The following is a 15677-nucleotide window of genomic DNA, read 5'->3' as shown; positions in this document are numbered from 1 at the left end:
ATGATTTCCCCCTGATTGGCCACATCCTTCAGGATGTCAACAATAACTCCTGAGAAAGTCTGCCACACCCCCATGGCCTCCTTAAAGCAGGTCCCAGTTATGCTCAGTGTGGTGACTGTCCTTATGGGCCTGGGAACATATAGGTCTGAGGACTTGTTCATCTATTGTGTCTGCCATGGGATGATAATAGCTGACTTAGGTGGGCTCTCAGTTGCTACCACTGGGCTGCAGAGATGATAGAGCATTTCCATCATGGAAGAAAGTTCTGTGGGATGGCCCTGGTATACGTATTGGGAAGTACTGTTTGTGAATTAAGTTGCCTTCAGTTTCTTTCCCCATTTTTAAAGGAAGCTAGTGAACATCATTGGGGTGGGAAGGGCATCTGTGCTTCCATACCAGCCTTTGCAGCCAACCTGGATACTTAAGCGATCTGCCCCCAAGTGGGCTTCCTCACTACTCCCCCTGCTGAGTACTGGCAAGAACATCATTACACACTTAATCAAGGAGAGTTTCACAAATTTTCTTTATAAAAGAAGGACCTTGGGATTTACTGACTAGTTGCCCTTTTTGTATGTCTGCCCTACCAAAACCGTAGCCACATGTGGCCGCCAAGCTGGGCTGCACTGATGAGAACATTGTCACAGGAAAATTCTGTGGGACAGCACTGGTGTACAGAGAAAACATACAAAGTGCTTCTTACAGATGGAGAATGGGGTTGATTGAGCTCCATCTGGTTGCCAGGCTAAGTGTTTACAACATCCCTGTGAGGTTGGCGACAGGCAGGTGTCTTCGTGTTAGCTGGTGAGAAAGTTAGCCTAGTGGCTAAATAACTTACCAAGTTTTGCACTGGAGCTGGAGTTAACTCGGGTTAACTGGGTTTGGCTGGCATTAACCTAAACATCCCAAGGAGGGCAGCAGTGTCCCAAAGAAGGCAGTGGACAGCTGCCCTTTCCCTTTTCAAGCCTGTCTTAATTGCAGCTCTAAAGACAGTTTACAAAAGGCAGGCTGTAGTAGACCAGCAAGAAAGGTATTCCTGAGGAGGCGTTGGAGCTGGGGTTATGAAGCAGAGGTAGGAGTCGGGCAGGCAGGAGGAATGGAATTCAGGGGCAGGGAGTAGGAGGGCCTGAGGCAGGCCTAGTGCCCAGGGTTTTCGCACGGGGTCCGGAGACCCCCTTACTGAGACTCTTAGCCCCCTCCCAGAGGCACAGCTGGGATGCATCTGGAGTGGCTGAGGGGGCTTGCCTCTCCTTCCTCACTCCAAGCCTTGGAGTAGATGGCCTCCTTCCTCCCTGCTGCCTCCTCAAATACCAGGAATTCCGGCACCGCTGGGAGCCCAGGCCAGGCTGGGAACTTTCTTTCAGCTGGGAATGTGCAGCCGGGGGCGGAAGAGGGGAGGGCCAGCCTCAGCCCTGACCTTTGTCGGGAGGCTGCAGCGGAGCAGGTCCAGGCCAAGAAGCCGACTCAGCCTAGGCTCTGGTGTATGGCATGGTAACCACTCAATAACTGAATAGAAGCCAGCAGCTGACGCTTACTGAGCCAGGACTTACTCAGTTTACCCAGCTAATGACCAATTACCTAGGGCCTTTGGAGCACCAGGCTGCAAGCCCCTTGTGGGCAAGGAATTATTCCCTGTTGTGCCCCCAGTGACAAGAACAGCGCCTGACACACTCAAGTAAAAGTGCCGACGGGCTTGGCAGTGTGGATGAGTCCCAGCTCTGCTCCTTCCCACTTGTTTGGGCAAGTCCCTTATCCTCTCTGTGCCTCAGTTTCCTCATCTCTAAAGTGGGGGGTAAGAATCATCCTCACTTGCCTTTTAGGGATGTTGTGAGGACTCAGAGTGAACGAGTTCAAATAAAGTGACTAATGCCTGTGGTACGCAGTTAGTACTCAATAACAGCATTTTTTGTTGTTGCCGTTAATTGATTGTTAAAACCAGACTCTTAGGCTCCTGCCGTGGAGGTTCTCATTCCATGGGTTGGGACTAGATCCTGGGGCATCTGATTTGAACACTGCCTCGGTGAGTCAGGCTTAAATACATTTGGGAAGTAAGGATACGCTCACTGAAACTTTCCGATGATCCTGCGAGGCAGGTATTGCTGTCCTCATTGTGCAGATGAGGAAACCGAGGCTCGGAGGGAAGTTAGCACACCAAGTACTAGAAAAGCTGGGACTTCAACTCAGCCATGATGCTGCGGTGTCTCAGAGAATTCCAGGGAAGACTAAACAGATGATGCACTAAAGCGGTTAAGTGTTCAATAAAAGCAGCTAATATGACCAAAGAAACTGCTTAAATTGTGCTTCTCACTGGGCATACCACTGCTGGGAGGAGGACAGAACGATCTTAATATAAAAGCCTTTGTCCCTAAGACCTGAATTACTTTGGGGTGTGGGGGCATATTGAGGCACTGTAGAGGTCCCCAACTAGAGAGAGGGAGTAAAGAGATCTGATAGAAGAATTCGATGGGTGGGTACAAGAACTGGAATACCTAGGAGGGTGGAGAGTGGTTGCCAAGAGAAATAAGGCAGATGTGGGACCCTTCTGCCAGAACCCCAAACCTGATCCATTTTGGCATTAGCGGGGAACTTGTCTCCGAAATTTTGTAGTACCAAGACCCAGAAGAATCCAATTAAGGAGGGATGGATGTAAAGAGATTAAAATGGTTGGATGGATGGTGGCAGAGATGGTTAAATGGACGGTTGGCTCGATGGATTAGGAGATGGTTGAGTGATGAGATGTACGAATGAATGGACATAGATGGGAATATGGAGGGACAAATGGATGAATGGAGAGAGTTGGTTGGAGAAGATGGACAGGTGGGATAATAGATGAGTGGATTGACGGAGGAACGGGTGCTAGATGGGGGGTGGGGTAGGATGATGGATGAATAGGGTAGAGAAAGTTGAATAAAGCAAGACATATGGGTGGGATGATGGATTGGAAGACGGATGGACAGAGGGAGATGACGGAGAGATAGCTGGGTGGATAGAATTGGCTAAGTAGATGAGAGGAATAGATGATGGTGGGACACATCAACTGGATAAACTGCTAAGGGAATGAATTTTGAGGGATCTGCTTGGGAGAAAGCTTCTTAACTTGGCCTTCCTAGATAGGCATCAAGCAGTTCATAAACCCTCTAGAATCACACACCAAACTGTAATGGGTCCAGTCTTCAGTAATTCTCAAAGGAGTTTGAGATTCCCCAAATTTTCAGAACGACTGATTTGTGCTGTATCAGACCTTCCCATTCATTGTCGTCTTCTGTCATCCCCCACGGCCCCCAGAATGGGAAAGATACATAATTTCATAATATTAACAAAATATTAATGACATCCCCTTCCCCATCCCTGTTGGGTTAATCCAGGTTAAGTAATAAGGCCCATGTGCCAAAGACGCCAGGTGTTGGAAAGCTGTGGCAATTTTTAGACCTGTGTTCAGCGTCTGGACTTCCGGGTGAATTCTGAGGGTCTGTGGCATCTGGCTGAAGTCTCTGCTTTTCAAGAAGCGCGACATCCTGGCTCACATGTGGAAAGGGGCGTCGGGAGCCCCCTGGGCTCTGCGAAGGCCCACTGATTCCTGGGGGGTTGCCAAGAGAGCAGGGTGGTTCAACCTGACCTGGGCCTTGGCTGGCTGTAGCCGCCCGCCACCCCCGACGTGGATGTTGACCGTGGTGGCATAGCTGAGCCTCCTGGCTGGGGGCGCTGGGGGTTGAGGCTGGGGTGGCGGTGAAGGTGCCCGTGACGTGGGGGCGGAGGAGGGCCAAGGGCCCCGGGAGGCCGGGGGAGCCTCTCCTCCAGGCCCTTGCCGCCGCGCCAGGCTCTGGCTGATGTATGAGGCTGCCAGGTATCTTGACAGGGCAGCTGCGTTGGAGCCCAGGAGCTGCCGGGTTGTGAGTGGGGGACTGTGGGGTGGGCTCAAGTCTGACGACTCTGACCTGGCAACGTGAGAGACCGCGTGGCCTCCTTGTTTAGACAAAACCACCGTGGTCTGGACTCGGGTGGGTAACAGGCCCTGAATGTCCCGAGGGCCCCCTTGCTCAGGCAAAGGTGGGGCAGCTGGAACATGGTCGTTGGTGAGGCTCTTCTGCTCCAACAAAGGTGTCAGTTTCTGACCCTGGAGGTCTGTGAGGCTTTGCTCCTCAAGCAGAGGTGCAGCAGCTGGACCCTGGATGTCCGGGAGGCCTCCCTGCTGGGGCAAAGGTGGGAGGGCTTGGACCTGGGTGTCCGTGAGGCCTTGTGGCTGCGGGGAAGGTACGGCAGCTGGAACCTGAAAGTGTGGGAGGTCCTGGGGCAAGGACGGCAGAGTGTTGGCTGGGGTCTGATGGTCTAGGTGGCCTCCATGTGCAGGCAAAGGTGAGGTACCCGGAACCTGAATGTCAGGGAGGTCGTGTTGCAAGGGCACTGGGGTGTCAGCTGGGATCTGAGGGTCTAGGCTGCTTCTGTGTATAAGCAAAGGATCGACGGCTTGGCCACAGGCAGTGGCTGGGGACTGAACAGCCCTAGAATCTCCTTGCTTAGTTAACGGGGTGTTGGTTGAGCTCTGGCTGTCCAGGTGGCCTTCTCGCTTGGGCGTAGGAGTGGCGGCTAAAGCCATGACATCAGAGCAACTTCCCCGCTTAGACAAAGCTGGGGTGATTGGAACTTGGATGTCCACGTGGCATCCTTGCTCAGGAAAAGAGGTGGTAGATGGAACCGGTATATCCACATGGCCTCTATGCTCGGCCAAAGGAGTGGCAGCTGGAACTTGGATTTCCGGGTGGCCTTCTTGATCCGGCAAAGTTGTAATAGCTGGCATCTGGCCGTTGGGGGGGTCTTCCTGCTTGGGCAAAGGTGTGGTGGCTGGAATCTGGATATTCCAGAGGCCTCCTTGCTCAGGCAGAGGGGTAGCAGCTGGAACCTGAATGCCCAGATGGTGTTGCTCAGGCAAACTTGAAACATTTAGACGCTGGCCGTCCAGGCAGCCTCGCTGCTTAGTCACAGCTGTGGCAGCTTGAACCTGGGCAGCAGGGCTTAGGGGGACAGATTCCTGGGTGCAGGTCAGCGAGAAGGCCAGCTCACATACGAGCACATGTCCAAAGGCAGGCAGGGGCCCTGTATGCAAAGCAAGGTGGAGAGAGTTAGGATGGATGCCCCCACATGGGCTGCGTCTGCCAACCACATACCTGGACCTCACCTGGCTCAGCCTGCTCACGGGGCAGGCAGGGCAACAGCTGCGGCTGGGCCAGAGCCCGTGGCCGGCGGCGGGGGGCGTTGGCTGATGCCCGGGTCTCAGCCCGCTGCATCTGCTGGATCCGCTCGCTGTAAAGCCGGGCCAACTCTCGCACTCGGGACGCTGACCTCTCCGAAGTTGGGGCTCCTGCCTTCCCGCTTCCGCTGCCTCCACTTAGATCTGAATCCTCCAGGATCAGCAGCGGCTCTGGGAAACCTGGCCGGGCCGGCTGCCCCTGCTCCAGTGCCCGCCAGGCGCTCCGGATTTCTGAGCAAGGGCGGAACTCCAGCTCATCTGGGAATTCCTGACCTTGGGTGACATCCCGGGGCTGGAAAGCTGGGTATGATACTCCTTCACCCTCCTCTTGGCCTGCCCTGCTTTCTGAGGAGGGCTCTCCCAGTTTTCCAGAACTGCTTCCAGGGAAGAGCTCTCTCCTGGTGGCTAGAGCCTCATCCGGCTCCTGCAGAGGTCCCTGGAGCCAGGAGTCACAGGGGAGGGTGGGAGCGTTGGAGAGACTAGGAATGTCGGGGACACTGGGTATGGCTGGAAGGCAGGGCATTTCAAAAACACTGGAAATATCAGAGAGACTGGGAAGGCGGGGCATTTGGGGAATTTCAGAAAGGCTGGGAATTTCAGGGAGGTTGGGTACATCAGGACTTTTGGAAAGGCTGGGAATGTCAGGAATTTCAGCCCCACTGGAACTTTCGAGCCCCTCTAGGACGTGGAGTGGGGAAGGGCCCCGTTCATCCGTATCCAGCTCTTCTTCCTCCTCCTCTTCTGAAGAGTCCCGGCTGGGCAGGGCTTGGAATGCGAGGGTGTCACTGTCGCCTGGCACCTGGGAATCTCCGGGGAACTTGGGAATGTCATGGGGGGGTGGCTGTAGTGGGCACTGAGGAAGAAGCCAAACGTTATCAGGGTGGGTTGGCCCCCCTGACCCCCAGGCTGTGCCTGCCCAGGCCCAGAGCCCCAAGGACACCGTGAGGGGATGCCCGGCTCACCCCTGGATCCCGGAGGCCTCTTTGGTTTAGCAGCTCCAGGATTTCTTCAGTGATTGAGGTCCCAGAGGGGTCCAGCGTGGGGGGCCCAGTGTCCTCCAGGTCCTCAGGGGGTTCAGAAGCTGGAACTGGTGGCAGAGGCTCTAAGGGCGGGTAGAGCTCCCCCTCACTGCCAGTGTGCTGTGAGGAAGGAAAGGAAGGAGGGCAGGAGTCCAGGGCCCCATCCCCCTCCTCCCTGAGACAGAGGAATCCAGTCCCCAGCTCCCTTCTTCGTCAGACCCAGCACTTTGGAACCCAAGCTCCCTCCTGCCTCAGACCCAGGAGTCCAGGACCCAAAACAAACCCTGTCCCAGGATGTTTCTCACCTTGAGTCTAGGCTTAGCTGGGGATGAAGAGATGAGAAAGAGAAAAGAGTGAGATGTAAGAACAAGTGTTATTCCTTGTCATTGATGAGCTGCCCCTATCACCCCTCCCTCACGAACTCTGGGCATCCCCGGGAACAGACAGACAGACAGGGACGGAGCAGGCCGGGGTGGGTGGTCCCTCACCGTTCTGTGGAAACATGACGTAAGGGTCCTTCAGGGGCTCTGGAGGGAGGACACAGTGATGTCAGGGGCCAGGTCCCACCTGATGCCTAGTTCACTTTTAGGTGAAGGGTACTCACCAGACTGTCTGCGGCCACGGCGGGTAGTGGCGGGTCCTGGAGATGGAGCTATGGGAGAGCGGATCAGAACCTTGTTAGGAGCCCAGCTCCAGGCTTCTGGGGGAGGAGTGGAGGGAGAGGGAACTCAGGGTTCCATCTCTTTTACCTGTGTTCCTTCGTCCAGGGGTGAAACTTCTAGCATCTCGAGGTCGGGGAGACCCAAGTGGAGGTGTCAGGGGCTCTGGGATAGACTTACTTTTAGGAGCACCTGCAGGGAGAGATTTGGAGCTAACACTTTACTTTTTCTTAGAAGTGATTCCTCTACTGCCACTTCCTCCCAACACAGGGCCCCAACTCACAGTGCAGGCTGTTTTCAAGGAGAACTTGTTTTGCCTGAAAGAGACAAGGATGAGGGATGAGGGGGCTGGTCCCTGAGCGCCCCAGTCACGGTCCTATTAAAGGGTGCTGCTGGGTTTCCCTGGTGGCGCAGTGGTTGAGAGTCCGCCTGCCGATGCAGGGGACACGGGTTCGTGCCCTGGTGCGGGAAGATCCCACATGCCGCGGAGCGGCTGGGCCCGTGAGCCATGGCCGCTGAGCCTGCGCGTCCGGAGCCTGTGCTCCGCAACGCGAGAGGCCACGACAGTGAGAGGCCCGCGTACCGCAAAAAAAAAAAAAAAAGGCTGCTACTACATGTCAGGTGACTTACATGACTGATAATGACTAATCCTCACCGCAACCCTATGAGGTTGATGCTATCATTCCTCCAGGTGAGGAAACTGAAGCCAGAGAGGTTAAATTACTTGCCTAAAGTCACAAAGCAGGGATGTGATGGAGCTGGGATTGAAACCCCGGCAACGTAACACTGCAATTTAACTACCATGTTCTAAGACGGCACCCCCTGCAGTCAGGGTTTTTCGGTGTTACTGGGGGAGGGGAGTCTCCAGCACCCTGAGGACCCCCCGCGGTGGCAGGAGCTGTACCTTGGCAGGGATGGAGGCGGGGTGATTCTCAAAGAAGAGGCGCTGGAGACAGTGAATCCACAGCCTCTTCTCTTCTTGGTTCTTGGCCTGGGGGTGGGGTGGGGTGGAATGGGGAGCCGGGGTGAGGTCTAGGGACTGGGGGATCCCTGCCTGCCCAGCCCCACCCTCTGCTCACCTGGAGCAGGTGTCTGTGCTTGGGAATGGTCAGATCAGACACCTTGAACCCTAGAGGGTCTCGAGGGCTCTCAGTCACACTCAGGTTGCAACACTGGATGAGGGGCAGAGAGGGGAGGCAAGTTCAGAGGCCTCAGACTCATCCATGTGCCCCTCGTGTGTATCTGGGTCCCTACCCCCTAGAAAGATGTCCCCTTTCCCCCTGTCGACCCTCCCCACCAGGCTGGGCTCAGCTCTCCCTCACCAGCCCTCCCCGCCTCATCTGGATCAAGAAGACGTGCCTGCCCATGAAGATGCTTGTCTGGTGGGCAAATCCAGGTCCTCCCCCTCCAGGCCCGCACCACCCGTGCATCCCACTGGCCTCACCCCTCCTTATTAAACCCTGCCCCCCCCTCCTCGGACTCAAGAAAACATGGCCCTTTTAAGCTGGGTTGTCCCTCCTTGCGGATCCTGCCCCCAGCCTTTAGGTCTACAGGTATGCGTGTATAGAACATACCTGGCAGGTAACATTCTGGCCCTGCCCCATCCCTGAACTCACGAAGATGTGGCCCTTGTATGTGTATTCTGGTCCCCGGCGCTTGGCCACGAGCAGCATCCGTGAGAACAGAAAGAGCAGCCGTTCACCCCCTCGAAGTCGGGGGCCGCCCCCTCCACCACCTCGGAATGCGCCCTCCAGCACCAGCTCGCCAAAAGCACTGAGCTCCGGACCGGTCCAGCCACCCAGCCGCCGCTGCACCTCCTGCCGGGACCACGCCGGGTGCAGCGGGCACAGGAACACACCGGTGGGCGGTGTACGCATACCAACACAGGGGGGTTAGCAACCAGACTGCGCTGTCCCAGCCCGCCCTCCAACGCACGGACCGAACCCCACTAAGGCCCTCACGCCCGCTGCCCCCCATGCCGCCGGTCCCAGCCCTCTCCCAGGGGTCACCTGGAGGCGCGCAGCGTGCTCCTGCTTGCGTTTCATGTCATTGATGTACCAGGCGACCGCTGTCATGGACACGATAGCCTCCTCCACCAACTCGCGGCCCCCGGCGTCTGGGCCCTCCACCCAGTGCTTGCCTAGCTCCTGGAGGGCAGCCACAGGCACCCAGGGAGTGGAAGAGGAACAGAGGAAGAAAGAATGACAAGGATAAGAGAGAGAGAGAAATAAAGGCAGGGGCAGAGGCGGAGAGAGACAAACAGGCAAAGACACGAAGTGAAATCAGCTGGCGCCAGCCCCCACTGCCAGCATAGACCCTGCCCCAAGCACCGGCCCAGTTTCTAGGGACGGGATGCCTCCCCAGGCCTTGCCCAACTCGTCCACGGTCCACTCTCCAGATGTTCCACCAGGTGGCCAATGGACAGGACCTCGCCCCTCCCCAAGCAGCCCCCCAGGGGCCACAGCTGACCTGCAGCAGCAGATGGTACTTGAGGATGCGCTGAACAGGCTTCAGCAGGAAGCTCTGCAGGGGCAGTGAGTGGTGGAGCTGGGCCTGGCGCTCCTGCAGCCACAGGGCTGCTGGCGGAGACACTGACAGCTCCCGGAGCAGGGCCAGGGAGCTGGGGGCACAGCACAGGTCAGGGAGACTTGCAACTACAGTGGGCAAGGCTGGGAGGGGTCAGGGAGTGGCCAGGGTTTTGGAACTCTCAGGGGCCCACCCGGGTCGGGGTGGGTTAGGGAGAGGGTGGACGCTGTCACGGTATGGCAGGAGCTGGATGGGTCCGGGTGGAGGGAGCTTGGCTGGCACATCAGCTCGTGGGCACAGCCTGGGGCCCTGCAGGGGCTCCTTGGCCCTCACCTCGGGTAGTTCATGCAGTACAACGTGTAGATGTCAAAATCCTCGCTCTGTGGGCAGCAAGGGAGTCAGGGAGACCTCAGTTCCCGACTCCCCATGACCCCCCCGCAACGCCTAGCCCAGGCCTGCTCCCCCCTTACCCAGGCCCCAGCCCAGGCCCTCGCCTCACCCTCTGCACGAAGCACTCGGCGATGCCCCCGGCACTGCTGCTGCCCTCCAGGTCCTCCAGGAGCTCGCTGTGGAGGCGAGAGGGAGGGTGAGGGGGTGCCCTGCCCCCCAGCCCCCCATGGGAGGACTCCAGGAGACTGGGGCCCTGGTGGCTGCCAAGATCTCTCAAGGGATGTCATGTCCATATGAAGGGTCCTCTGATCGCGACATGGGGGACTGCAACCTGCTCAGACTTTGTCCTTGGTTACTATTACATTCCTCGGCCCCAGATCTTGTCACAGCTGGCATGAGCCTGGGGCGTCTCATGGCACAACCCAGGGAGAGGGGTGTCAGGACGCTCAGAGCTGTGATGATCTTAAGATCCCACTGTGACCCCGAGACCTTGTCGTGACTCACGAACCTCCTGCAGTAACTTTAAGTGTAATTAGGGAATTCCCTGGTGGTCCAGTGGTTAGGACTCCGCGCTTTCGCTGCCAGGTCTGGGTTCAATCCCTGGTTGGGGAGCTAAGATCCCACAAGCCAAGCAGTGCGGCCAAAAAATCATAATAATAATGATAATAATAAGTGTAATTAGGTGTCATCAAGACACTCGGTGTCATGCCCCTTGGACTGAGTGGCCAACCATTCTGGTTTGTCTGGGACTGAGGGGTTTCCCAGGATGAGCTGGTCACACAAATGCTCACACTGTCATGGTCCTCAGGCCCCACACAAGCCTTGGATTCATCACGATCCCAGACCTGACACAGCGATAGCCCCATCTCGCTGCCTGGACCCATCCCGATATCTGGACCTCAGCTGGGCCCTCAGGCTCCCATCCACCTCACTCCTCCACCACTCTGGATCCTCACTCCCCATCATGACCCCTGCCCAACGTCACGACGCCCCGTGTTCCAGACTGGACAGGGCACTGTGGGGTGCCAAGGTTGGGGTTAGAACACAGCCTGCCTCCCCGACCCCCCGAGCCAGCGCTGCTGCCCATCCCACCCATCCCTGACCTGCTGAACTCGTAGATGTCCTCAATGTTGGCAAACAGCGTGCCCACCTGCTCCGCGCTCAGCCCCAGAACCCCGCCGTCCAGCAGAGGGCCCAAGTAGTCCTGTGGGAATGACTGGGGTTACAGGGGTGGAGGGGCTGGCCTGGGTCCCCACTGCACTTGGATGCCTACCCGCCTCACCTCCACGATGCTGCGGAGGTCCCGGACATAGGCCCGCTCCGTCTCCACGATCTCACGGGCCACACGCTCCAGCCTCGAGGGTTTCGCCGAAGCTGGGGTCCCCACGGGCGACAGATGCAGGCGGATGGGGGGCCCCGGAAGGGGCTCTGGCCTGGAGGCCAAGCAGGCTGGGGTGGGCCCCGGAGCCGGGTCCCCCTCTGAGCCCACTGTGCTCAGGGATGTGGAGCTCCCAGAACCTCGGGGGGAGGCCATGGCAGGGGTTGCAGGGGCTGCTGGGGGTGTGGAAGAGGCGATCAGGGGGTCTCCCCAACTGAGTAAGTGTGCTTAGCCCCCACGCTCACCCACCCCTGCTCAACAGCTCTCCCATGGGCTCCCTGCTCCCCTCACTGTGCCCTGTCCTCTCCCTTCAGGGTCCTCTCTGGACTGCTGGTCTCCATTCCTTAAATCCACCTCCATGTGTCATCCTGGGAGAACTTTATTAATTGGCCTGACTCTGTCACTCCCATGAGTATAACCCCATTCCTGCCCTCAGGGTAAAGTCCAGATTCCTCAGATCCACAGGGGCCTGTGCAAGGTGGCCATTAGAGACCTTTCCAGTCTGCTCTCGTCCCGACACACCACTTCTTACCCTCTGGACTCCAGTCACACTCAGCTTCTTTCAGTTACTCAAATAAGCAGCCTCTTCTCACCTCTGTGCCCCTGCACATACTGTTCCCTCTGTGCAGAACACTCTTCCTTGCCTCGCTCAACTCATTCCTCCTCATCTTTCAATTCTCAGTTTAGATGTCCCCTCCTCCAGGAAGCCTCCCTGGACCTCCCAGATTAAGTTCCCACAGTCCCCGGGGCTTTCCTCATCCCAGCCCTGACCATTCTATGCTGGGCTTCCCCTCTGGACTATCATGGTATGGGGATGGGTCCATCTCCCGGACCAGACCTGAAGCTCTGTGCACGCAGGGCTGGGGCTGTCTTGGTCAGCCTGTGTTGCCAGCACTGGGTCAGCCCCAGAGCGTTGCAGTGTCTTTCATGAAAGAATGAATGCCCAGCAGGCTCCACCCCTCCCTCACAGGCTCACCTGTCCGAGTCTCACACACAGCCGCACAGTCACACACTTCACCTCTGCGGCCGAGGCTAGGGCTGGGTTTGGACAGGCCCAGTCCACGGGCTCCTTCGGGCATGGCTGAGTGGCTCAGCGGCTTCTGCAGAAAGACCCCCTTCCTGGATATCAGGACCCCATAGGCCTCCCTGCCCCCCACGCTCAGAGGCTGGAGTCTGAGAATGAACAGTGTGGTCTAAATCCTGGGAGGGGGCCCTGGGAGTAACTACTGGGGGAGACAGAGGCAAAGTGATAGAAAGAGGGGAGCAAGGAGAGATAACACTGAGAAAAAGATGGAAAGGGTGAGACAAAAGAGTAAAGCGAGCGAAAGAGTCGTCCAAGCTGTGAGTCCGCTGTGTCTGGGGCCGGAGGCTCAGGGATCCTGGGAACGTTTGGGCTCCGGTTGGAGCCGAGGGCGAGGGGCAGGGCTGGGAAAAAGCCGTGGGCGGGAGGCCGCGGGGTCCCAGGGGAGGGCGGAGGAGGCTGGGGGACCGGATGCCAGGGTCCTGCAGACGGCTCCCTCCCCCGCGGAGAGCTGCGAGTTGGGGCGCTGGCCCTGAGTTCTCGACCCCTTCCACCCAGTCCCTCCGTGATCCACTCACTGTTCCCACCGCCGCAGCTCCCCTGCAGCGCCTCCCCACACCCCTCTAGCCCCCAACTCCCGCCAGCTCCTCCGCTTGCCCCCCGCCGGCACGCCCCCTCATTGTTCAGCGGCAGCGGCGCCGCCCCCTCCCCCAACCCGTCGGGGCCCCTCGCCTCCCCCCTCACCTCCCGGGGAGTCTCCAGCCCCGAACCGAGGCAGCCCAGTTCCTATTCGACCCTAGCACGGTCCCCGGGGAGGCGCAGAGCCGGGACTCCTGGGTCTCTCTGCAAGTCAGGGGTTTGAACTTCGGGCTCTCAGGATCCGTGAGCCAGAATCCGGGGTCTCTCGGAGGATGGGGTGCAGTGGTCCAAATTTCTTTGGTCCTCTAAATGGAAGATGCTGGGGGCGTCGACTCTTGAGTCTCAGATGGGGGTGCTGGGAACCCAAATTCCTGAGTCTTCTAGATGGGGCCGTGGGTGGGGGGGCCGGATTCCTGAGTTCCCCTAACTCTAAGAGCAGGGATTAAACCAACTCCAGGAGGGAGCGCAGGGAGCCCCAAATTCCAGGGTCCTCTTGAAGTAGTTGGCGCTTCAACCCCAAACGGGCTGGATGGGGCGCTAGGAGTCCGTATCCCAAGTTCCTCAAACCCGGGGAGTCCTGGGCTCAGCTTTATGGGAAACTCTGGAGGGAATCTCCGGTCTGGGATCCTAAATTCTTGGAAACCGGGTGCAGGAAGCTCGGCCTCCAGGGTCGCGCGGCGCTGATGTCCCGGACTCCTAGCTCCTCCAGGAGGGGGCGCTGGGCACCTGGATATCTGGGGTCCTCTAGCCTGGACGCTGGGGCCTGGGCTTCGGGGTCCCTCAGGACGCGGTGCAGTTTCGGGAGGCTGGAGTCTGCGACTGTGGACCCCTCAGGCTCCGGGATGGGTGGCGCCGGCTCTGGCGGCGGCGGCGGCGCCACATACATCTGTGGCTGGAGAGCCCGGTCCCAGCAGTGGGGCGGGGGGCGGTCGCCTGGGGCTTCCCCTCCCCCCAGCCGCCCGGGCTCATATCCTGTTCCCGCCCGCAGGGGGGAGGGGCCGCCTTCCGGCCGGCCAGCCAACGAAGGGTTAAGACCCCTCCTCTCTGGTTTCTGAATATTCATGAGAAGGCGAGTCCCAGGCAGGCTACACCCCCACATTCCAAAAGCCTCGCGGACTTTTCCCTTTTACAGCAAGAGCCTTCCAGGCGTGAGAATCCGGAACTGGTAACGCACTTTCTCCTATTGGCCAATCCATAGATTCCTATTTGTATATGCAAAGACGAGGCGGAGCAATCCATCAAGGTCACGTGGCCAGGAATGACTGAAAGACCCCGCGGCGCAAGGGTGCGGCCGGAGCTCCAGTGGCGCAATCGGTTAGCGCGCGGTACTTATATAACAGTGCGAGCGGAGCGATGCCGAGGTTGTGAGTTCGATCCTCACCTGGAGCACTTTTAGTTTTCTCTTACCGGTTTTTGTCAATTTATGCATCTTATTAATCAACCCGAACATCTATATCACTTAAAAGAATAAACGTTTCGGTCTCCTGAATTTTTAAGCTGGGAGGAATCCTGGGACTCTGGTGACGATCTGTTAGGGAGTGTTTTCTGTTGTGGGGAGATGCCGTTTTCCTCTTGGTCACCAGGGGGTGGTATTGCCTCTTAGATGCCTGGTAATTTGAGTCTGCAAATCAGTAGGAGATGTGTCAGGCTGTGGGTCCTCAGCAAACTGCCTATGTGATACTGTCTCCTTCTCCATCTTTTTGTCTTGGATTCCCGCCCCCCCACCGTCCCCCAGTTTTATTGAAATGTAATCGCCGTATAACATTGTGTTAGTCCAAGATGTACAAAATAATAATTTTAGATACGTATAAATTGTAAAATAATTACCACAATGTTTAATTAACATCATTACTTCACACAGTCACTATTTTGTGTGTGTGTGTGTCTTGGAGTTTTCTCTCTTTCTCTCCCCATTTCTGAATCGATTTATTTTTTTTTTTCAACAAATTCTGAAGCTTGTGACCACTATGTGACTGGTTCCTGGGTTTAGGGTTTAGGTGTGAGTGATACAGCAGTGAACAAGACAAAGTCAGAGTCCCTGCCCCTGAGGATCTGACATTCTAGTGGGGGAGGAAGATTGCTATAAACATAAGATCTAAGTACATTTGATGTGTTAGGTGGTGATAAACATCTTGGAAAAAATACAGAAAGGTAGGGAGGATGGGGGTTGCAATAATAGTAGTCAGGGACCATCTCACTGAAGAAACATTTGAGCAGAGACCTGAAGAAGGGGAGTAAGCTGTTGGGATACCTGGGGGAGTATTCCAGGCAGAGGGAACAGGAAGTGCAAAGTCCCTGTGGCTGAAGTATGGCAAATGCACTGTTTGGAAGCCAGAGTGACTAGAGCAAGAGTAATCAAAGATGAGAGCCAGGCTGTGTAGGCTGGTGAGGACTTAAGACTTTGACTTTTATGTGATCTGACTCAGGTGTCATGACAGCTTCCCTCTGGTTGCCTAGTGGGGGAGTGGGGAAGAGACTGAGGGTAGGGGCCTGGGCCAGGAGACCAGGAAGGGGCTGCTATGATGGTTCAGGTGGGAGATGATGCCCGATAGAACCAGGGTGGGGGCCAGAGGAGGAGGCAGGAGGGTGGATTGTAATATCTCTTTAGAAGGTGAATCAGACGGGACTGACGTTGAATTGGGGTGTGGGGGTTGAGGAAAGAGTCAAAAGGAATGACTCTCAGGTGTTTGGCACTGGTAGCTGGTGTTAGGTGCCATTTTTGCAAGTGAGGATTTGTTAGTTCGTTTGTTTTCAAGGGGCAGAGAATCTGTTTTTCGCAAAGGGAAGGACCAGAGATGTGTTA

The 15677-nt window shown here is 56.9% G+C and overlaps 1 protein-coding gene and 1 non-coding gene across 6 annotated transcripts; one reads left to right on the top strand and one right to left on the bottom strand.

Moving 5' to 3' along the window:
* Positions 1-506: 506 nt before the first annotated feature.
* On the bottom strand, positions 507-13979 carry PLEKHG2 (pleckstrin homology and RhoGEF domain containing G2). Of its 5 annotated transcripts, none has more exons than XM_033430971.2 (19): positions 12980-13979; positions 12191-12329; positions 11119-11390; positions 10940-11040; positions 9946-10012; positions 9780-9826; positions 9390-9540; positions 8930-9067; positions 8537-8737; positions 8000-8092; positions 7825-7911; positions 7204-7237; positions 7011-7112; positions 6866-6913; positions 6750-6788; positions 6567-6583; positions 6205-6381; positions 5171-6095; positions 507-5088 (listed from the first exon to the last, which is right to left on the bottom strand). In XM_033430971.2, the coding sequence occupies exons 2-19, from the start codon at positions 12291-12293 to the stop codon at positions 3518-3520; spliced, it is 4173 nt and encodes a 1390-aa protein (XP_033286862.1). In that variant the 5' UTR covers positions 12294-12329; positions 12980-13979; the 3' UTR covers positions 507-3517. The 5 variants fall into 5 exon arrangements, with proteins under 5 accessions (XP_033286862.1, XP_033286863.1, XP_033286860.1 ...); XM_033430972.2 differs by having other exon boundaries at positions 11119-11387; positions 12191-12314; XM_033430969.2 differs by having other exon boundaries at positions 12191-12314; positions 12980-13978.
* A 191-nt stretch (positions 13980-14170) lies between these two features.
* Positions 14171-14263, top strand: TRNAI-UAU (transfer RNA isoleucine (anticodon UAU)). Its single transcript is given in 2 exon segments — positions 14171-14208; positions 14228-14263. It is a non-coding gene; the product is annotated as a tRNA-Ile (tRNA).
* Positions 14264-15677: the final 1414 nt, after the last annotated feature.

The sequence above is a fragment of the Orcinus orca genome, chromosome 20 (genome assembly GCF_937001465.1).
Source record: "Orcinus orca chromosome 20, mOrcOrc1.1, whole genome shotgun sequence".
Lineage (NCBI taxonomy): Eukaryota > Metazoa > Chordata > Mammalia > Artiodactyla > Delphinidae > Orcinus > Orcinus orca.
Note: the sequence above shows the minus strand (reverse complement) of the source record. Positions and strands in the feature narration are given on the sequence as shown.